Genomic DNA, 22,804 nt, shown 5'->3' on the forward strand with positions numbered 1-22,804 from the left:
TGCAGTAAAATCAGATATTACATAGAGGGATATCTTGTTGAAATAAATAGTGCTTGGAAATTGCATTGCTGCTTATTTAATGCAGAGAAAGACTTTCTTCTGTTTCTCCAACTGCTTCTAAAGTCAGGAGTGAAGCAAATAGCACTAGTTAATGACCACATTGCATGCATTGTGCTTGGCTTAGAAGACATCAATATTTTCTTGCATATGCTAATAGTGTGTAAACTCTTGACATTATTACAAAATACACTCTTTACAATTGCAGTAAATAAGAATCCTTTATCGTATGTACAAAACGTGCCACACTCACTGTGGTAAATCAAGTCCCTAATATAGTTGAAAGTCATTTCCTCACATTAAAAAAAATTCATTCAGAACAGCAAGCTGTGTGCAAAGGCAAATCATAGAATTATTTCAAATATTCATACGTTTCAAATAAAATAGAAACACAAACTTTAATGAGACATAGTCACTTTAAAAGCACAACCAATATTACCAATATTGAAAAATGCTGTTTTTGTAATAACTAAGGTAGAATTCTAAAAGTAAAAAAACTGCTAAACACAGATATTCCTATACAGGGTACAACTCATAACAGTTCCTTACAAAGACACTATGTATGCTGTTCACACATTTAGCTAATAATTCAACATACCTGCTTCACACAGAAAATAACCCTCACTGCTAGTCAAGTGCTTGCATAACGAAACTGGCTTGTTGCCATCATTTCCTAATATAAGGTCTTTTGTGAAGAAGGCCTAATAACCCCTTCCCCATTCTAGTACTTTGGAGCAATCATCTAATGATTCCTTTTACTATTAGCACATCCATGCATCAACTCTGACTAACAAAGAACAAACAACCGCCAACAGTGGAAGCTGAGGAACTCTAAACCTAGAGGTACTTGAAAATCGTATGGAAGAGACCAGACCAAATTTCCACGAACCAGACCCCTTACTACCTGAAGGAATTTTAGCAACAGTAGAAAGATGGATGCTCAAAGCACTAGACACCCTAGCCCGACTAAAGCACATCACCCTCACAGAAAAAAAGACATCAGCAAGATGGTTCACACCCCACCTATGAACAATGGAAAAAAAGAAATTGAATATTGAAAAACATGGAAGAAACAGTACAATTCACAAGACAGGATTGTATGCCATCGACAGTCCTACCACTACACAGCAGCAATCTGCAAGGTAAAGAAACACTACTATTACAATAAATCAATCAACAACGTTTATTTCGGATTGCTACACATCCATTAAACCATTGCAATCATCATAGATATCATAAATCATAAAACCTATAAATTGCTTAAGAATAGACAAAACACAATAATATAAAAATGTCGACTCATATAAATTACAGCATCCTCCTCATTGGAACATCCGTACATGTCTCCTGCCATGAAGCTAAAATGCCCCATTCCCACCCGCTCGCAATTTGCTCCACCTATAACAGGCTTTCTTGAGAACGCTGGCAAAAGCGAACATGGCCACCACCCTTGAAGATCTTATTCTGCTTTTTCTTAATATATCCAATAAAAACTTTGCTCTAAAATCACAAAGCCATGGGCTAAACAGAACAAAAAGACTAATTGTCTCGAAGGCCCTACACATACAGTTCCAGATCCTCCTGCTTCCCCCTGGACCATTTCTGCAACATTGCCCATGACTGGCAGAATATACAATCTAGTCTTGGCAATGAATGGTCGATGTAGAGGCACAGACACCTGCATCAAATATTTGGCTTGCCCATCCACAGACGCTAGGGCAGTGGTCTTCAAGCTTTTTAGGCCTGGGACACCCCCCGGAGCAAAATGAGGGCAGGCGCCCCCCCCCCAAAAATGCCAAATGGACAGTAGGTTCAAATGGCTATGAATTATCGCATGCCATCACCACACCCTTCTCCCAGTATAGTCCCTGGGCTCCCCAACCTGCTCCCAATCACAGTCTCTAGCCTCCCTCATCCCACTCCTAGCCCAGTCCCTGTGCTCTCCCCACCCCACCACAGACCCTGGGCTCGCCAAACCCTGCTCTCACCACTATCCCATGGTTCCCGCCCATCCTGCTCCCACCACAGTCCCTGGGCTCCCCCACCCTGATCCCAGCACAGTCCCATGGTCAGTGGTGGCTGGTGAATTTTTTTAAGTGTAGGGGCTTAAATATTTCCACCAGAAATGCCTTGGCGACGTTGCGCAGTGAGGGAGCCCAAACCAATCAAGCCGGGTTCAGTGGTTTTTTCCCCCATGAATATTTTTTTTTAATAATGGGTTAAAATTATGCATCTTAGAGCATACTTTAAAAAAAAATGGCTAAAAAGCCCAACAGTTTGCAATTGGTGCTGAGGGTGCAGGGGGAAGTCATGATCGTTTTTGCTGGACATCTCTGATAGATGTCCAGTAAAAAGATAGCATCCCTGTCCACTGGGTCCCACAGTGCCTAACACAATCAATATGATTATGTGTGTATTGGGGGGCCAAGTGGGAAAGCATGGTATTTTTGACTGGACATCTATGATTGATATCCATTAATAAAATACCATCCCTGTCCCCCGGGCTCGACAGTGTCTCAGTAGGAGAGCTGATTTTGGCAGGTGGGTAGGGGGATTGTGCAACAAAGGCATTTTTTAAATCCCTTTGTTGTACAATCCTCCTTACGACCCTCTACCCATGACTCGCCAAAATCGCCTCAACTGCTATGCAGCACGTACATAGAAACAAAACCCAGGTGCTTTGCGATACGTCAACTCTCCCCTTGTTTTCCCAATTAGTCTATCCTCTCTCATCGGTAGGGCATTGTCCTCTATTTGAAGATTGACATTGCCAGTCTGCACTGTCTTGGAACATTCAAGGGATTGTAGGAACACCCATTATCTTAGTTTCAAGCCTAATGACTAGCCCATGTTTGCAAGCTCTTCGTCACGTGTTAAGAGACCGCACATTTTTCCATTTTGACAATGTATTTAACACTATTTGATTCAATTATACTTGGTGCAATTGCTCCTCTTGTCCTTTAGAGACTTGCTCACTCTATCCCATATAAACTGCATACACTTTTAATTGTCCAATACTTGGCATCGTAAATGTTCTTCTTCTTCCTAATTTTGAGAAATATGCCCTTCACACATGATCTGCTTGTTGGACTCCCTTCGTATTTTGCCTTCATCTCTCAAAATAGCATCCTTGGTCCCAGTCCAATGTGCTCCTCTATTTTGCAAGGGGAAAAACAGCCTCTTCGTTGTCTTTTACTTCATGATCGTGGGCTTGTTTTTTGATGTAGCTCGGTTGATTGACATTAGCCGCCATCCATCTTCTTCTAACAGTCGTCATAAACGTTGAAAATATACCTCTATGAGCAAGCTTCTATATGTTATTTCTACCCTGCGTTACTGTGTATTTACAGTAATTGACAAGTGAGTCACTTTATTCTTCTTTGTGTTCATGATTACTGTATCATTGGGTACATGATTCTCTTAGTGCTCCAGTTACATCATCATCTTTAAGTATTTTCATATATTTTTTGCATAGGTTCTTACATCTTCTTTATGATATTCTTTTGCTGCCATCAAACATTGTTTTAATGTACATCCATTCTGTTCATGGCTGTATTTTGACAGCTCTGCAACGGGCCTACTTCTTGGTAACATTCCTCCATTATATCAGCTTGTAGGTATACTCTAAATCAGTGGTCTTCAAACTTTTTGTGCCTGGACCCCCCTTGAGAAAAGTTTGGGCAGGCCGGGCCCCCCCAAAAGGGCAAGATGGACAGTATGTAGAAATCGCTATGAACATTTGTGTGCCGTCACCGCACCCTACTCCCAGTACAGACCCTGGGCTCTCCCCACCCTACTCCCACCACTATCCCAGTGCTGCCGCCCATCCTGCTCCAACCACAGTCCCATAACACAAGCATACACACATCCATCCACATTTAAATAAAAAATAAATTGCCATAAACGTACCTTCTGCAGGGGCCTGCGCATGGTTGCTAAAATGCCCCGCTCCAGGTTGCTCTGCCCATATGTGCGACGAGGGGCAGGAGCACCCCCTCTCACATACGTACATGCAGTGCCCCAGCCAGCATTTCCAATGAGTTATGCAAGGCTGGTGAAGCAAAACACCCCCAGTGTTGCATGGCTCAGTGATCATGTGCGGCTGGGGAAATGAACTGTCAAAGGCAAACAGTGTTTCCCTTTGACAGTTCAGCCAGCCCAGGAGCTCTCCCTCAGCTGGAAAAAGCAGTTGAGGGAGTGCTCAGTGTTTCACTTGGCTGGCTCCTTGGCTCCTCCATAATGGGTGAGGTGGACAGTGGGTGGACACCCCCTGACCCATTATGGATGAGCCAGCAGGCTTGGACTGGCCTATAGGGTAATAGGGCGATGGCCGTACCAAAAATGCAAAATGCTAGTGTAGGCCAGTCAAATGGGCCACTTTATTGGCCAATGTAGGCCAGTTTGAGGAGTTACTTCACTATGCAGCTAGTAGTTTTGACCATTGTTGCTGAATAAATATTCTTTAAATATCACAATTTCTTTACATTTGAACATAAAACAACCCCTTGGGTACTATTCAAACAGTCTGTGACTAAAGGACTGAATATCCATTTGCAACTGCTGGCCATTTTTTCATTGGTGCCTAAGACTGTTTTATGGTCCAGTCGTACCATGTGAGCTGCCCCTTCCCATTTCCTCCAATCTAAAAAAAAGAATATATATATATATATATATATATATTTTATTTTTTTTTTACATTTCATGATGGGCTCTGGCGCCCCCCCTGGGATGCGGCTGCGCACCCCTGGGGGGGCGCGCCCCACTGTTTGAAGACCTCTGCTCTAAATGGTTGCCTGAGTGCATATCGTCTCTCATATACTCTACGTGGTGCAGGAATATTGCAAGAATTCATACAAGGGTTCCCACTTGTGGCTCTTTGTCTGTCATTCCAATGGGATGGTGCTAAAGGGGGGTAGACCAGGGAGAAGGTGTCCACCTGCTCATCTACAAATCCCCTACTCCCCCCTTTATGTTTAAACCCACAATCCAATACCTGTGGAATTCCCCAGGCATCAAGCCTCTCACAGCTCCTTTTCACCATTTGTATGACCGCTTATACGAAGATCATAAAATCATATGACCCCACTGGTTATAACAATGCGGATGATACACAAATCGCATGCAAAATGAGTGACAACACAAACTTCAGCTACTCCCTCAATAACTGCCTCACACAAATAGGTGAATGGGTGACGCGCAACTAACTAAAACTCAATCCAGACAAAATGGAAATAGTGATAGTTTCACTGCACCTGTAAGACCTCTAGATTAGCCTTTGGAAACAGGTACCTGCCAAAAGCCATCTAAAATGATCAAGAACGTGGGCATATTAATGGTCGACAGACTCACACTGGAACCCAAGCCAACGTTATAGACAAAAAATGCTGCTATCACCTGTAAACTATCTGACAGATAATGCCCAACCTCGTCTTCACACACAGAGCACTGGCCGTCTTCTCCCTGGAACTTTCAAGAATTGACTACTCAAACAGCATTTACCTAAGAAGGCCAAACTACATTACAGAAGAATTTCAATGGATCCAAAACACTGCAACTAGAATACTACTCAGACTCAACAGGAGGGAACATATAATACTGGCCACTCCACTTGCTACCAATCAAAAAAAGGATCTAGTTTAAGACCCTCTGTATCACCCGCAGAGCACTTGAAGGACAAGGAGCAGAATTCCTAAAAAACAAAATCTCACTCTATCAACCAACCAGAGACCTAAGGTCAAGAAGTTACAAACTATTGGAAACCAGAAGATTTTTAGAATGCGCTACCAAGGGAAATCTGCACACTAGAGGACCACATGAAAGTACGGAGAAGTCGAAAAACCTGGCTCTTCAATGATTAACATACCTAAGGGAATGCCAACGTAAGCTAATGCCATACTGGTTCCTGATTGTCCCCCTAGAACACAACGCACGACACTCAAAAACATAACCACTAGAAGACATCACATCACAGAGGCCCAAAACCAAAGGAGAACCCCTTTCCTATCTCCCAGAATATTTAAAACTCAACACAGGACTTTTTCATGCATCAATTTGTAAAGCCAAACGCCTATCACTACAATGCAACCTCTGGCAAGACCAATAATTGGAAAGCCTACGGATACCCCCAGGAAGCTCCCCACCTTTGTCTAACCCTCAATTTCCCTCTCCCTTGCTCACCACACACAAACACAAACCAGCCATTCACACACAGCTTAAAGTAAAAAATACTCTCCCAAAATTCAAAGATCGCAAACTTACTCAGCCCCTGGACAACTAAGCACCAAAATATAAGTATGAGGGCCACCCTCTGGACACAAAGCTTCCTACACTTCTCGCCAAGAAAGCTGACACGCATGCAGAGCTTTGGGTACTTCCGATCAGACATATCAAAACAAAGCACTGCAATCTTGCCTGTCGCTTTCCTTCCAACTAACCAAAACCATCCACTCTATTCCAGATCCACCATAGCACCTGGAGACCATGCAAATGGCAGCTGTGTGCAGTACAAATTCTAAAAACATAATTTAGCATATGGTATTTTTCCAGAACTCTATGGCTTCCTGGAATTCATGTGGCACACACAGGTTATGCAACACTCAATTTCCGTTTAAAAAGTCTACGTTGTTAAATAAAAGCAATATATACAAATTAAAAAGCTCTTATTCTGGTAAATATTGCATATTGAATCTGCAGCAACATTATGTTGCCCTATCATTGAACCGGACTGGTCAATGATTTTTCTTGGTGAAAATTCAACACCTATTCTTTCAAATTATATTTATGCGTGTTATTATCATTTCAGTGTTTTAGCCAACTTGACATATTTTAAGTATGGACACCATAATAAGCGGTGGGCCATTGTAGTCTTACAAATAGCATCAGTCTGTTCTCACAAGGGCTGCACATCTGTATGTATGTATTTATTTATAAAATGTAATGTAAACCTAGATGGAGAGCAACAAAGTGCAGTGAATATAGAATTGACCCTTTAAAAATGAGTCACCGGTGCAGTGGGCTCCATTTTTGGTGCAGGCTGTCTAATGACTAATACTCTTGTATGTTTAGCCCTGTTTGAGAATCTGTTTAAACAATAGGATCTTCAATGTTTTCCTGAACTGCAAGATCATTGGAGCCATCCTTCTGCAATTTCTGCTGGGATGTTGTTCCACAGTGATAGTGGGTGACTGGAGGGGACCAGTTTCTTGGTTTGTACTTTCCTGCACATTTTGGTTCCCAGTCCCCTGACAGGGGATTTATTCTCACCCCTGAGATGACTAGCTTTTCATTTAGGAAAAGTGGTGCCTGGGCTTTAGCCATAGAAGGGTATCAGTAGACATTGCTGTAGAGGGTCTTGAATTGGATTCTGCACTTGACTGGGAGTCAGTGGAGGGTCCGGAGTGTTGGGGTGATGCATTGCCATCTTTCCAGCATCTGCAGGATTCTGGCTGTTGACGTTTTTACTCTCTGAAGACATTTCATCAAGTAACTTGGGCGGCCTTAGCGAAGGATCTTGGATAGTCCAGGCATGAGATTACTGTTACAATGTCTGCGAAGATTCGGAGTGGGAAGAACAAGGGTGGCATGCTGGGTCGAATGAATCTTCAATGGAAAAAGTAGATTCTGACTATTGATTTATCTGGTTGAGGGAATTGTCCATGAGAAATCCAAGGTATTTGACTGTTGTAGTTGCTTGAGTGGGGGCTCCCATCTTTTCTGGACAAGAAATAATTGTGATTGGCTCCATATTCTGGTATTACAGACCATGATTTCCTTTTTTTGTTGATTTACATTTTAGTGTTCTTATGATCATTTGGGAGTCTGTTTGTGAGAGGCTTTTGGAGAGGTCTGCTGGTCTCTATTAACGCTTGGGGAAGTGTGTGTACAATTTTGTGGTCATCGGCATAGTTGTGGCAGGTGAAATCTGAGTTTCTGATGATATATGTGAGTGGGGTCATGCCGATGTTGAAGAGAAGGTGGCAGAGTGTCCAGAGAAGAGGCACAGGGGTGCTACTGTGAGATTCTTATTGCAAATAATTCTATCCAGTGTGTGTCTATTTGTGGATGCATCCTTTCACACATTTTTCAGGTGTCAATCATTTAGATTTGCTGAGAGTTTTCCGGTTACAGTGTTTGCATTATTCTCTAGCTGCATGTTAAAGTCTCCCAGGATTTTGAGGTAGTCACAATCAACCAAAACGTTTGTATAACACGTCTGTGAGTTTACATTTGAACAAATAATTGCAGGGTGGCATTTGGTATATTATGATAAATGTGTGATCCTGTGGGTCAACTTGCTGTGTACATGGAGGGATTCACAGTCTTCATTGCCGGCCGGTGAGATATTTGTTTGTATCGAGTCTCAGTTATGAAGACAAGTTCAGTGGTAATCGACAAGAAGGCACCAGCTCCAGTAAATGCTTTGAGTATGGTCTATAAGTTTGTCAGGTGATCTCCTTAGTCTTTTGCATAGGAGTGTATTACATGGACTAGTGCTGGCTTCTGTGCCACCTTGGTGACATTTTATATTGGTGTAGACATGTGTGGACTTTTGTGTTTAATACAATCAGTTCTCCTAGGATTTATGTTTGCATACTTTTGTGACCCCTACTCAGCTATATGACATGGCTAAGAGAAAGGAGTGTGTCCATTGCATTACAATATTCCTTTATCCAAGGGGATGCATCAAGAGCACAGGAAGACAAATCATTGCTTGTTAAAAGGACCGGTTCAGAGGTAGATTGACAGATACTAGGATTTATATATATTTTGGGTCTAGAATCATGTAGGCCATCTAGATGTCAATTCTATAAATTCTGTGATGTTGAATGGTGGAGGAGACTTTTTGGAACCTTTTTTGGATTAGTTGGGTACCATTCAAGTAGATATAGCAAGAATGATTGAGTGATTTTAAGAAGGAGGGTAGAGGAGAAATATTCATGTTGAAATAAAGAGGGGAGAGCAACTAACCTTGGGTAACTCCTAAAGAGGCATTTATTAAAGTCTGATTGGAAATGTTCCAAGACCTTGGGAGTGTTTATTTGGGAAAGACATTATCCAGCCCAAATTCTTTTCCCTAATTCTTGATTCCATTAGATAGCCTTGTAGCATGTGGGTGCTGCCTAAGTCTAACACAGCAGATGGCTTTGGAAGGATCAGAGCAGAGGCATTGTTCTAGTCCATATCGGTTTTCAGGCCGTCCCAGATAGAAAGAAGGACTGATTCAGTAGTATGATCTGATATGAAACCAGCTTGCACCAGATCCAGGATAGGGTGTTTGTCTGACAATCTCATAAATTGGGAGTAAGCAGACTCATCAACTAATTTGTCCAAGAATCTGCAGTTAGGAATGTCTGGGAAATTATTCGAGTTAGATTGATCAAGATTGGTCAATTCCAGAAACTGCTTACAAAATGCTTCCTTTAATTTTGGGATTACTGTCCCTAACGTAAAGGGGACATTGATCAGCAATCTAGCTGCTTCCACTACTAGTGGAAACTTACGTATAAACGTAAAGAAAGCAGGGGGGCAAGGGTCTGTTGTGAAACAAGCCAAGGGTGTCCTTGAAGCAAGCAAGCAAAAGTGTTCCCATGAGGGAGGGGAGAAGAACAAAGAATTTCCTTCAGGGTAAGGGATAGTTATGATCATGACAGCAAAGATGCAGTCATCTTTGCCTCAGTACAGGCTTCCAGTGAAATTTGTTTCGGATAGAAGTGGAACACAGCTATACCCCTGATTAATTCAGCCTAGCTGTTCACATACAAATACGACCCCATGAACACCTCATCACCCTAATAAAACGCAACTAGCCGAGCACATTCTGGCCTAGTTGCTCACATATGCGTCCTTCAGGCCTAACGCAGCCAGAGCCCAAGGCTGGGTGTCCACCCACCAGGCTGCACACATCCAACTGATATCTCCAGCACCACACCTAACGCTACGATGCAGCTACCACCCGGAAATTACATCAGCTGCACACATATCTGGCGCACCCACGCACCCTACAACACTATCTCTCTTGACTGACAAGAACTACGCTTCCCAAGGGCGTTCAACCTACCAGCAATTTGAGGTCATACCAATGATATATAGAGCACTAAATAAATGGCAAGTAACATAACATAACATAACATAACATAACACCTAAAAATTGAAAAGGTTTGCAAAGAGATGTTAATTCAGAGAGTGGGAGTTTGAATCTCTGAGATGATTTTAAAGACCTCTCTTTGCACACAGAAGCACAAGTTGGCTTTGCAGATTTTTGGGCGATAACCTTTTAGAATGCTAGCTTGTTGCTTGTCGTTAAAGCTATAGTTACTTCTCCAGGTGTCTATAGCTGCTGTCGACTATAACTTTTTATATTTTTGGAAAAACAAACAATGTTTGTGCTTTAATTTCTGAGGTTAGCACCTTTTAAGTAGGGGGGGACAGATATCCAATCCAACAAAGATTTGTGTTCCTAACAGAGTGTTAAAAAGAATTGATGGAACAGGGTGGGATTCTCTATAAGAAAAGGGATTTGGTCTTCTTCAATGATGTTTCTGGGAAAAGATTTCTTTATAACAGGTGTGTGTGTTCTGGGAAGGCCGGAAGGTTCACATTGAAGAAAAAGACTGAATTATCCGGCCACGGAAGACTGAAAGCTGGCAATGCACACAGAAAACTGGAGAGGGCGGGAAGGTGACTACTATCCAGGGTGTGGCCTGCTGTGTGTGTCACCTTGGTATTCATCAGGTGTAACTGTAGGCCTTCCAAATTAGGGCTTTATTAAATTGTGAACCAGCTTAAGAGTAACCGTAGCCAAACCCTGAAAGACCCCCAGGATCCATGAGCTATTATGCCCTGCCAGGGAGCCTCCAATAAAGGCTGATAACTCCTCTGCACATATAGATGTGTATCAAAGGGACAGATAGGTAAGAAGAAAGAGACAGGAAGAATGAGAAATATGGAATCTACGGAGCATTGATTCGCAGAACGGAAAAGTAAATTCTGACTAGAAAATAATAAAGAATGAGTCCTTGAAAACAAGAGTGATGCCTCACGCTTGTTCAGTTCCATTGTTCAATATTATTGTTTACTCCTGTAGGAGTAGATCTGATCCTAACAGGGGTGAGGTTATTTTTAAGCCACGTCTCTGTGAGGAAGAACACAATTTTGTGTTTAGGAAGAGGAGCGCATCGACGAGTGAGCAGGTCATGGGGATGGGAGAACCAGCAGCAGAAGTGTTTACCCGAGGTGAACGTGGAAAGTGGGAAGCCATTGCACAGAGAGCTAGGCATCGCCAGGTTTCAGATGCTAGGCGAATTAAGTGCAGCAGGCTTGAAAGTATTGAGAGTATTTCTACTACCTGAAGGGGTGGCAGCTGTTTCCACCAGTCTTGGGGCTCCATTAATTGTAGTTTGGTCACCTGAATCTCTAAGGTTGGTAAGGCCAGATCCCCAGGGCGGAACAACGATTTACTCCTTACGGAACTTGATCAGAGACAAGGGGTATAGGGGAACCACCCAGAAAAGAATTATTATTAGCTGAGTATTCTACTGTGTTGAGGACCCTTGGAAAATCCTGGTGCATCACAGGGATCGGTTTTGGTTTCTGGAGTGTTAATGAGGAATCATAGGAGTGATTTGACCAGAGAAGAGAGAGGGATGGACATGTTTAAGTTTTGGGAGGGCAGAAAGGTCCTTACCAAGGCTCAGTACCTACACAAGGAGGGACATACCCCCATAGAGATATATGGGCAAGTGAGAGTATGATGATTTATGGAGTGTCTTTGATGGGCTGAGCCTGGGTTCTTGATGCCTGAGTATGACCGAGTCTGGAATGAGGTGTGAGTAAGCAAGGGATCTGGAATGCGAGGAATGGATTTCAACCTCTGCACAGTGCGAAAAGGAGTATAGAAAGGGCTCTGGAGGAGGGCCCTCTGTCTGAGGGCAGGCAAGGTAACCCAATGTTCTGCCTAGGTGAGGTGTGTTTGGGCTGGAAGAAATATTAGTGTGAGCCAAGGGGCTGATGTGTTTGCCCATAAGCCGAGGAACCTAAAAGCGCAGAGAGGGGGGCCATGCAGTGAGAGCACCAGAGGTTGAATTGGAGGGAAAGCATTTTTGGCAGAGTATGGGATAGGTGAGTTGGGGCACAGCTGCTAAGAGGAAGGTTCGGGCGAATGGTAGAGATCTAGGCGAGCTGGCGGAGACAGTGCCACTGTATTCGGCATTAGCTGAGCTACTCAAACTTTTTAGAGATTCAGATAAAGAAAAAGCATGAAGCTCGATTCACCTGACTATATACAGCACTTGCCTCTGGGGCTCGCCAGCAGTCACTTCAATCTTTTAGCGCTGGACCAGGATGTTGTCTGTGTCACTCTAAGAACTGGAGCATTTTACTTGAGCCAGCGATTGTAGGCAATGATTTTATGGATGGTGTTAGGCAGTAGTGAAAAGAATATCATATTATATTTTAATTTTGGAAATATCTGTATTTATTAGAAAGGAAGGCTAGATAAGCCTTTCTCAGGCTCTGGGATTTTATTTGAGACAGATTTGACTTTTTCCGCCAGGCTCATCGCAAACTTGCTTTGTGCTGGGGCACTTGATGGAATTCATGCTCGCACACAACTTTATTAAGCGCAATAGCTGACATGAATGGGGGGGATTTCCTTTAAATGTATTAAAACACTTTAAGGGAAAGAGAAAATGTCTAGGGGCATGTTGGGGAAAAGAAATGTTGCAGGGTCTTGCTGATCACTCAGGGAGTAGCATTAGTGGCAAGGAGATTGGGTGAGTGTTGCAACATGCCACCTGTCTGGACGGATGAGGCTAGAATTATCTCACACTGGTCTTGGTTCAGCACAAAATCTGACACGAGCACGAGTATTTCTCTAAAATGTAGGGAAGAGGAACGTGCTTTTGGCATACTGCCTGGCTTGCCTTACTGTGGACCACCGGGCTAAACAAAAAGGAACGCCGAAATGTTCAGTATCCTTAGATAGGCATCCCAGCTCGCTTTCCAAGAACTGGTGTCAAATCCATCACAATGCCAACTGAAACCTCACACAAACTCCGTATCCAGGATCTGGCTTTCCGATTTCACTTGAAAATGTGGGCATCTTGATGTACCTTCACCCTCAGTGCCGGGCTGTGCCTCGCTGCAGGGATGGGTCTTGGACTAGGGATAGGCCTCAAAGAAGGAATGGGCCTTAAACCAAAGATTGCACTCTGTAGAAGGAGTGGCCACAGGCCAGGAAGGAGCTTTCAGCAAGTATGAGCTTCAGAGTGTAGGGGTGGTTCTCAGTGAAGGGATTGGTCTCAAAGAAGGGATGGGCCTCAGAGATGACATGGGGCTTGGGATATGGTTGAGCTTCAGGACAAGGATAGGTGTCAGGCAGGGGTAGGTCTCTGACCAGGGCGTGTTCTTGGGATAGGCATGGCCCTCAGAGCATGGAGGCCTGGCCGCAGCAAGGATTTTAGGCACCCTAGGCAAAAAGTAATGTAACCCCCCCCCAATGCTGACCGCATGTGTCCTTACTATGGAAGACCCTCCTGCCAAATGTGCCTGGACCTCTTCACATGCATGTCCTGCTATCCACCTTCAAAATCTGCTTTTCACTGTCATGTATTACACTTTGTTTACTTAACAAGGTAACACTTAACCACTCTTCCTTACACACACCATCTATACCCCGCAGGCAGGATTAGAAACAATAAGCAGATCATCTCGGATTAGAAAGAACATTTTCGGGCATGATTGGGAATAATCCATGATATCAGGGCAAATTACAAATAAGGACCCTGAAGCATTCTTATCCCACAACTGCACCCCTAACCCCAACCCCCGCCCCCGCCACAACCCAACACCCAAACCTTCCTGTGTGAGAGAGTCTTCTCAGTCAATGTCGGCCATTTTACATTTTATTGACATACAGTAGGTGTGTATTTGAAGGGTGTCAGAAGGAATACTTCCTTCCACCAACACCACTTGCTGTGCCCCAGCACCTCCCGCCCCCGCCCCACGTTTGGAGGTGGAGATCCTGTGAACTTGGCACACAGTATCTCCGCCTTGTGTCTGGTGTCAATGACAACAGCCCTACCTCCACTGCCAAGTCAGGTGCTCTTAGACACGTGACCGCTGTGTTTTGCAGCAGTCCCCTAATTTCGCCCCTTTGTCGTAAATTGCTTTACATCTCTTGAAATTCATGATAAGAAATGAATATCCTGTTTGGCGCCCCCTTCTGGCCAGCACACTAGGCAGCCACCTAGTTTGCCTAGTGCTTATACTATCCCTGCATTAATCGGTTTTGGATCAGGGTAGACCATCAAAGACTCAGGGCAGGCATGGGCCCTAAGAATAAGGATTGGGCTATGAACAGGGATTGGCCGAATGCAGGAAAGCGTCACACTTGCAATCCATTGGGCTGCTTAAATACCTAACATCCCATTAGTATAAATATGCGCTTTTTCTTGATTAATGACTACAGTGGTTTCATAGGGGAAATACAGACTGCAACTTCAGTACATAACCGACCTCTATGAACCTCTCAGGGGGCCACTGTTTGTGCATATACACCTTAGCATGTGAGACCTCCCTTCGGGTGCCTGGAAATACACAGCATACCTCAAACACAGTCAATATTTCCCTTATGCGCACTTGAAGCGTGTTCCAGTTCCCTTAAGGAGGACGCAGAGCCGAGCGTGTGGAAGAGTCCGTCTTCTCTCTCGTGAATTTTCCTCAGACAAGTCTGGCCCCGGGTCTCGTGCAGCGAGGAAGGTCCGAGCACGAGGCGGCCGCAGAGAGATACTTTTTCTGTCGGATCCTGGGCCCGGGATCGCACTGTATGCGCGGGAAGCGCCACAGACACGGCACAGCCCACATCCTCCAGCGGATTCCTTCATATCCACAATCGAATTATTACATGCGAGAAATATGCATGGGGGAGCGTCTGCTCCGCGTTTTGCAGCGAGCCGCGGCTTGGAGCGGTAATTGAGGGGCCGTCTCCGTTTATGAGCGTACTAATTTTATTTGGTTTTATTGCTTTTCGAGATGCAATTATTTATTTAGTGTGCTTTGGCTTTATTTAATTATGTTTACAAAAGGAACATCATAAAAATGCATGAAAAAGGCAGAGCAGCCGTCTCTGCCCGCTGACCTGGGGGGGAGCAGAGAGCGTTATTTTTCATCTCCGAAGATAATGGGCGCGAGAGAAAGACGAGAAGGCAGTCAAAGAAATAGGACTATTGCCGCCCAAGTCCATGGTTCCCACAAAAATAATGATGCCTGGGTTTAGGGCAGGGTCGTACTGAAACATAAAATGGTCCCAGGCCCTAATAGAAAAAAGTGGCCCACAGTCACAGGTATCAAGTTGTATGACACATTGTTGGAATACTGACAAATGGGGTATTTTGTCAAAATATGCTATTGCAAATAGTGCATTTTGTCAGTATCATTGGTAAAAACTATGATCTGCACCGTTCAGCATCTCAACAAACAGGCCCACGTTGGCCCAAAAAACGGTCCCACACTAGGAATTTGGGTCAGGCCTTTGGGCTTTGCCTTACTGTCCTAATGGCCAGTGCAAGCCTGGGTCAGAGCCTGGAAAGGACTCGTGGCGTAAGTCAGCATGTTAGAGGGACTTGTGGTGTCTGTCCAGCCAGCAGAGTACCTTGACAGGCTGTGAAAGAGGGTGAAACACTGCAAGGGTTGGAGAGGAACACTGCCAGGGTTGGAGAAGATTTTCTGTGCCATCGAGTAGAGCTCTGCCAGGGTTGCACAGCACCATTTACCGTCTGTGCTGTAGAATGCTACTAAGTCCGACCGGGAAAGACAGCACCTTCCACAGAGAACACCTTACACCACTCCGCATGTGGGCAGTACTGTAACAGGAAGAGAGAACACCTTCCACAGTCTATGAATAAGGGTGGTATTCTGCCGGGGAGCAAGAACACCTTCCACAGGTTATAAACAAGGGTAGTACTCTGCCCTCCAGTACTCTGCCCTCCAGGGAGAACACCTTCCACAGTCTATGATTTAGAATGGTACTCTGGCAGGAAGGGAGAACACATTGCACAGGTTATGATCAAGGGTGGTACTCTGGTGGTACTCTGGTAGGAAGGAAGGGCACTTTCCACAGGCTGTGACCAATGGTTGTACTCTGGCAAGAAGGAAGGACACTTTCCACAGTCTGTGACCAAGGGTTTTACTGTGGCAGGAAGGGGGAACACATTCAACAGGTTATGATCAAGGGTGGTACACTGGGAGGAAGTAAGAACACTTTCCAGAGTCTGTGACCAAGGGTGGTACTCTGCACGGGCGGGAGAACGCCTTCCACAGTCTTGACTTTGGGTGGTATTCTGCCAGAAAGGGAGCACACCATCTACACTTTATTACTGAGCGTGGTACACTGGCTGGAAAGGAGTACACCTTCCACAGCCTGTAAAGTAGGGTAATAATATACCAGACGGAGGTAAAACACCACTCACTGTGTGTGCCATAGAGCGGAATTCTGCCAGGGATGGACCACCTGTGCTGCTGTCTGCACTGTATAGTGCTCCTCTTCCAGGGAGTGAGACCACCTCTTCATTCTATGTTCCAGGGTGGTATTCAGGGAGGTAGGAGAATACCGTCTGCATTCTGTGAGCAAGTTCAGTGCTCTGCATATGAGTGAGAACACCCTCTGCATTCTGTTTTCCACCTCAGAGTGGAAGCACATCTCCATTCAATGTTTTAGAGTGTTACTCTTCCAGAGAAGGAGAACACTTTCTGAAATCTGCGTTCCAGGTTGGTACTCTGCTATAAAGAAGAACACCCTATGCCATCTGTGCTCGAGCGTGTGGCAAGGATGTGTACTGCTGGAGAAAAGTATTTGTATTTTATTGAATTTATATAGCACTTTAATCCAATGTGCTTTACAGAAGAACTAGAATAAATACAACAAGCATAAGATGGTAATTGAATCACAACTCGAAAACAGTATAAGGAACAATTTACATTATTGCTGAGGTGAAGAGGGAGTGGAGAGGGACAAAGGAATAAGGGGAGGGGAGATACAATAAACAAAAGAAGATAATTGAAACACAAATTGAAAACGGTATAAGGAACAATTAACATTATTGGTGAGGAAGGAGTGGAGAGGGACAAAGGAATAAGAGGGAGTGGGAGATACAACAAATATAAGATGGTTATTGAATCAAAACTCAACGGAACAAGGAACTATTTACATTATTGCTGAGGTGAGGAGGGAGTGTAGAGGGACAAAGGAATAAGAGGGAATGGGAGGGATGAGAGGAGATGTTAGCGCAAGTAAGAAGGGTGGCAAGAGGGTGTGAGGAAGAAGAGAGGAAAGAATAAGACTAAGTAAGAGCAGGAGGTAGGATAAAAGGGGAGTAGAGGGGAGGAGAGGTGTAGAGGTGGAGAAGTAGGAGGTGAGGCATGGGCGGAGAGACGTAGAAGCGGAAGTGAGAGGTGTTGGGGGAATGGAAAAGATACGATTTTAGAGAAGAGCGAAAGGTAGGGTAGGAGGGAGAAGAGCAGATGGGTAGGGGGAGGCGGTTCCAGTGGAACGGAGCAAGGATTTGGAAAGAGCGGAAGCAGGAGGAGGCGCAGGGAGGCAGAGGAGGAGAGAGAAGGAAAATATCAGCAGAGCGAAGAGAGCGAGAGGGGGAGTAGAGAGTAAGAAGGGAGGAAAGGTGCGGGGGCAAGACCATGGAGGGATTTGAAGACAAGACAGAGGAACTTGAATTTAAGCTGGGAGTGAAAAGAAAGCCAGCCTAGGGAGGTGAGAGAAGAAGAGATGGAGTCAAAAGGTGAGAGAAGGAAGAGGGAGCGGATGGCGGAATGGTAGATAGATTTTAGTGGGGAGAGGTGAGAGGAGGGGAGTCCGAAGAAAAGGGAGAAACAGTAGAAAAGTCTGGAGAAGATGAGGGAGGTGATCAAGAGTTTAGTAGCATGAAAGGTTAGGAGGGGTTGTATTTTACGAATGTTGTAGAGGTGAAAGCGACAGGATTTGGCAGTGACAGAAATGTGGTGCGATAGGGAGAGGTAGGGGTCGATATGAAGACCAAGGTTATGAGCGTGGGAAGAGAAGGAGAGTTGGGAGGGGGAAAGAGAATGAAAGAGGGAGGGGAGGGAGGAGGAAGAGTGTTGGCAGGGAAGAAAAGGAGTTCAGTTTTTTCAGCGTTAAGAATAAGGAAGTGAGAAGACATCCAGGGTTTAATAGCAGAAAGGCAAGAAGAGAGTTTATCATGAATGTCAGAGGAGAAGGAGAGGAAAAGCTGGGTATCATCAGCATAGAAATGATGTGAGGTACCAAATGAGGAGATGATGGGAGCTAGAAAAGAAGTGTAGAGTGATAAAAGAAACGGACCAAGGAAAGAACCTTGGGGGACTCTGTGGTTGAGAGGATATGTGGGAGAGGTGGAGCCACCCCAGGAGACAGAAAAGGTGCGGTTAGAAAGATAAGAGGAGAGCCAATTGAGGACAGAGTCTTTTAGGCCAAATGAAGAGAGGGAGTTGAGGAGAAGAGGATGGTCGACAGTATCAAATGCAGCGGAGAGATCAAGGAGAATAAGAATGGAGGAGTGCTTAGAGTAGCGTGCAGAAGGAGAGTTGAGAACAGAAATGAGGGCCATTTCAGTGGAGTGTAGAGGGGGGAAGCCGGATTGGGCAGGGGAAGGAGGGAGTGGTTAGAGATAAAGGAAGAGAGTTGAGAATAGACAATGCATTCAAGAAGTTTGGAGAGAAAGGGAAGGAGAAAGATGGGGCGATAGTTGGATGCGAGATGGGGATTAGCAGAAGGTTTTTTGAGAATGAGGATAATAGTTGCATGTTTAAAAGGAGCAGGAAAAGAGGAAGTTGAGAGGCAGATGTTAAAAAAGGAGGTGAGATAAGGTATAAGGAGAGGGTAGATTTTAGGGATGAGGGGGGTAGGTATGGGGTCAGCGGAAGAAGCTGTAGGATGAGTTTTGGTTCGAAGGAGGGAAACTTCAGACTGAGTGACAGGAGTGAAGGAGGCCATGGAAGAGGATGGGAGAGGAGGAGGAAGAGGAGGGGGAGAGTAAGAGGAGGAGGAAAGGATAGTTTGACGGAGATTGAGTACTTTATTAGAGAAAAAGGAGGCAAGATCAGTGGCAGAGAGAGGAGAGGCAATGGAAGGGTCAGGGGTAGCTGAGGAGAGAAGTTGGGATGAAGTTTGAAAGATGCGGCGAGGGTGGGAGGATTGAGACTGGAGGAGGTCAGAGAAGTAGGTGCGTTTGGCAGAGTTGAGGCAAGAATCGTAGAGGGTGTGATAGGAGAAGTATGCAGATTGGTTAGAGGGGGTGGGGTTTTTAAGCCAGAGACATTCAAGGCGCCTAAGGAGGTGGCGCCTGGAGGAGAGATGAGACGAGTGCCAAGGTTGAGCAGGTCGGCGGGAAGGCCGAAATGAGGAGAGAGGGTAAAGGACATTGAGAGTGGAGGAGAGAGAGGAAGTTAAGACAGAGGAGGCATCTGATGCAGAGAGAGAGGAGAAGTGAGATGTGTGGAATAGAGAAGGGTTAAAGCTGCATAATCACATCGGGAGAAGAGGGCGGATGATGGGGTGGGAGGAGGAGAAGGGGATGGGGGTGAGGGAAAAAGAGAGTAAAGTGTGATCGGATAGGTAGTTGGGTAAGGAGGAAATAGGAGAGGCGGTGAAAGAGGAGGAGAAGATGAAATCAATAGTAGAGCCAGACTGATGGGTAGCAGGGGATGGTAGGGGAGAGAGAAGGTAGGAGTCAAGGATGGAGAGGAGAGGAGAAGAGGAAAGATGGAGATTAAAGTTGCCAAGTACAATTAGTGGAGTGGGGTTGGGGGAAATGAGGCTAAGGAGATGGTCAATGTCCTCATAGAAGGAGCCGACAGGGCCAGGGGGGCGGTAGATGATTAGGAATGAGATAGCATGAGGAGAATTAAAGATTTTGAACATGAATTCAAAGGAAGGGAAGGTAGGTAGAGAAGTAGGAGAGGGAGAGAATGTGAAGTGTGGTCGAAAGAGAAGGCCTAGACCACCTCCGCGGGCAGAGGATCGAGGGACATGGTCAAAAGAAGAAGAGGAGAAGGTGAGGAAAGCAGGAACAGAGGTGTTGTGGGGCGGGATCCAGGTTTCTGTAATACAGAGAAATTGGAGGTTGAGGTGTAGGAAGAGGTCGAGGACAAATTTACCTGGTGTTCCAGAGGACAACGTCAAAGGCATTGGTTGTGTTAGTGAGATGAGGTGAGGGTAGATGAGATTGCGGCGTTGGAATGAGGCTTTGGGGAGTGGGGTTGAGTGGGTTTGGGAGGTGAGGGGAAGATTGAGAGAGGAGATGGCCATGAGGAGAAGGCAGAGTATTTTGAGGGTGTGGGGTAGGGGAAAGAGAGGAGGGAAGGGAAGCGGGTTGTGAGTGATAAGATGTAAAATGTACTCCATCCCACTCAAGCCCATAAAAAGTCAATTGTTCCACAATAGCCAATAAAGAGCCAGCTATACCATAATAGCCCGCTAGTATACAGACAGCTGGTCTTGTTTTACTAGGATTATGATTGGTTATTTATAACGCGCTTAATACCCAGAGGTTTCTAAGCGCGGACCCGGGGATTGAACCTGAGTTGCTCCACGTCGTCTTGCTTCCAAGGCGAAGGTGTTGCCCCTGAGCTATCCTCCCGAGACAAACTACCTCAAGAAGACCCATTGCGGCCACACCAGACCAATAGCCCATGAAGATCAAAGGTGTGCCTTTTTCACATTGCTTCTTCCTCTTTGTGTCTTGCAGCCACGAATCACAGAGGAGAGCCTGACATACGCCGAGCTGGAGCTGATGAAACCCCCGCCGCCGGCCAAGGGCCAACCCACATCTACGGTCTACGCCCAGATCCTGTTCGAGGAGAACACCATCTAGGTGGACTATGCCAATGATGGCTCTCTGCCCGCTCTGGACTGATATTTATAAAGTCAACACAACTCGTTATTTTTTTACCTTGCTGTCTTTCCGTGCTCTTTTCTGGCATTAGGATGTATGCTAGTTGTAGCGATCCACATGATAAACCTACCCATGCATATAGTGCTACCAAGCCGTGTCTTGTGTCTTTGTTTCCGCTTGTGCCAGATTTCAGATCAGAGAATATGAGAATCCCTGTTTTCAGAAGATATTTTCTGTCCATCAAAAGGTAAGACTTTTTCAGTGCAAAAGTGTGCAGTGCTTGGCGGTTGTGTAAAGTCAGGAGGTTGCAGCAATAAATGTAACAGAGTGTAATGCGGGCCCACTGTAGAGAAGTAGATTACTCAGTTGGAATTCATGTGCAGATGGCCTGCATAAGGAGAGGTGATACTGTTTTCCCTAAATATTTTAGACCACGTCTATTTGCCATTCCAACAGGTCATAGGCTGCGCATTATACGTTCACTTTTTTTTCTTTGGATTTCACCGCAATTATATGTGGCAGGGGTTAGTTAGGGCACTTAGTTGGGTAAAGGAGAGAATGGGGGGGAGGGCTGCGTGGGGTCTCCCCTGCATATATTTATACAAAAAGAAAAAAGAAAATTCCACATTTTTGCATTCAGTATTTAATTTTCTCAGTGATCACAAAGACCCCATAGGCTGTACAACGGAATGTAAAAGTGCCACTCTGTTAAGCACGGGCGAACCAGTTTGGAGAAAATGTGTTTCTCCTGAATCTCAACGAGTTTGACTGGATCAGTCTTTATGAACTTCGGTGAGGTTTGTGAAAATGAGGTTCAAGAGAGTTCTAACTCGCATCGATATAAGCCAGATGCTTTGAATTGCTGTATATTTTGTGGCAGGCATTTTGTGAGGAAGCAGGGTACATAAGTGTACCTTAGGTAACTGTAGTGAAGGGAATTGGTATGATGTGGCTTGAGGCATGTTTGTATGCAAGTGAATCTTGGCACTGAATGTTAGAGGCCAGGTGGAATGCTGGCTCATAAAGATTCTGCCAGGACAAGCTTGTAAGTGTTTACTTTTATAAAGATTCTATGGAAGGCAGTGGGTGGGATCCTGAAGGTGTTCAGGCTACGTGTGGGCATCTGAGGGTTCTTAAAGTGTTTGACTTGCAATAAATGCATATATCAATATATCCTATGACCCTGCGTGCGCTCTTTAACAATGGCGACCAGGATCTGACCCCATCAGACACAAAGAAGATCAGATGGACCCCTAGCTCAGCAGGAGTCTGGTCAGTGACCCACCAGACCCCAAGGCCGCTCCGCTCCCCTGGCATTGCAGCGGCCACAAGCCCACCACGTACCCGACAAGCAGTAGAGCAGCGTCCGCCGTGCAACCTCAGGAAGGGTGAACTGTCCGCATTGCACCATCCCGAGACTAGTGCTCCTGCTCCTCCCAGCCAGCACATACTGCCCTAGTACTTCTCCCATGCCTCTCCGCAGTACTGCGTCGTAGTAGCCAACACGGAACCTCATCGCCGCACCCAAGTAACTTCAGTCCTTTGACCGACGCCTCGTTTCCCACAAGGGGCATTGGGAGTGCTGAGTGACATTGAGATGTGACAAGGAGGATACACATACCAAGACTGGCAAATTATACAGTGAACGCAGTGAATGCCACTGTATTCCGTTTTAAAATAAAAAGAAAACTTAACGGGCATTGTCAGAAATAAAGATATAGGATAACACTGTAGCCAATAAGATAGAAGAGATTCAGAAAACAGAATGGCTATGTCTGGAATAAATGGACCGCCTACATTTATGGCCACTCCAGGAGCACCCAAAATTGCATGCTCTCAATGGAAGA

At 45.1% G+C, this 22,804-nt stretch overlaps 1 protein-coding gene across 2 annotated transcripts in view; it reads left to right on the top strand.

The window, feature by feature from the left end:
• VSTM4 (V-set and transmembrane domain containing 4) overlaps positions 1-21,108 on the top strand; it is a 168,527-nt gene extending 147,419 nt beyond the window's left edge. For both annotated transcript variants that reach the window (XM_069611157.1, XM_069611158.1), the window contains one exon: positions 20,811-21,108. In XM_069611157.1, the coding sequence (XP_069467258.1) occupies positions 20,811-20,936 (126 nt within the window). In that variant the 3' untranslated portion in view covers positions 20,937-21,108. The remainder of the gene's footprint in view (positions 1-20,810) is intronic.
• The last annotated feature ends 1,696 nt before the right edge of the window (positions 21,109-22,804 follow it).

The sequence above is a fragment of the Ambystoma mexicanum genome, chromosome 8 (assembly GCF_040938575.1).
Source record: "Ambystoma mexicanum isolate Mex_15411 chromosome 8, UKY_AmexF1_1, whole genome shotgun sequence".
Classification (NCBI taxonomy): Eukaryota; Metazoa; Chordata; class Amphibia; order Caudata; family Ambystomatidae; genus Ambystoma; species Ambystoma mexicanum.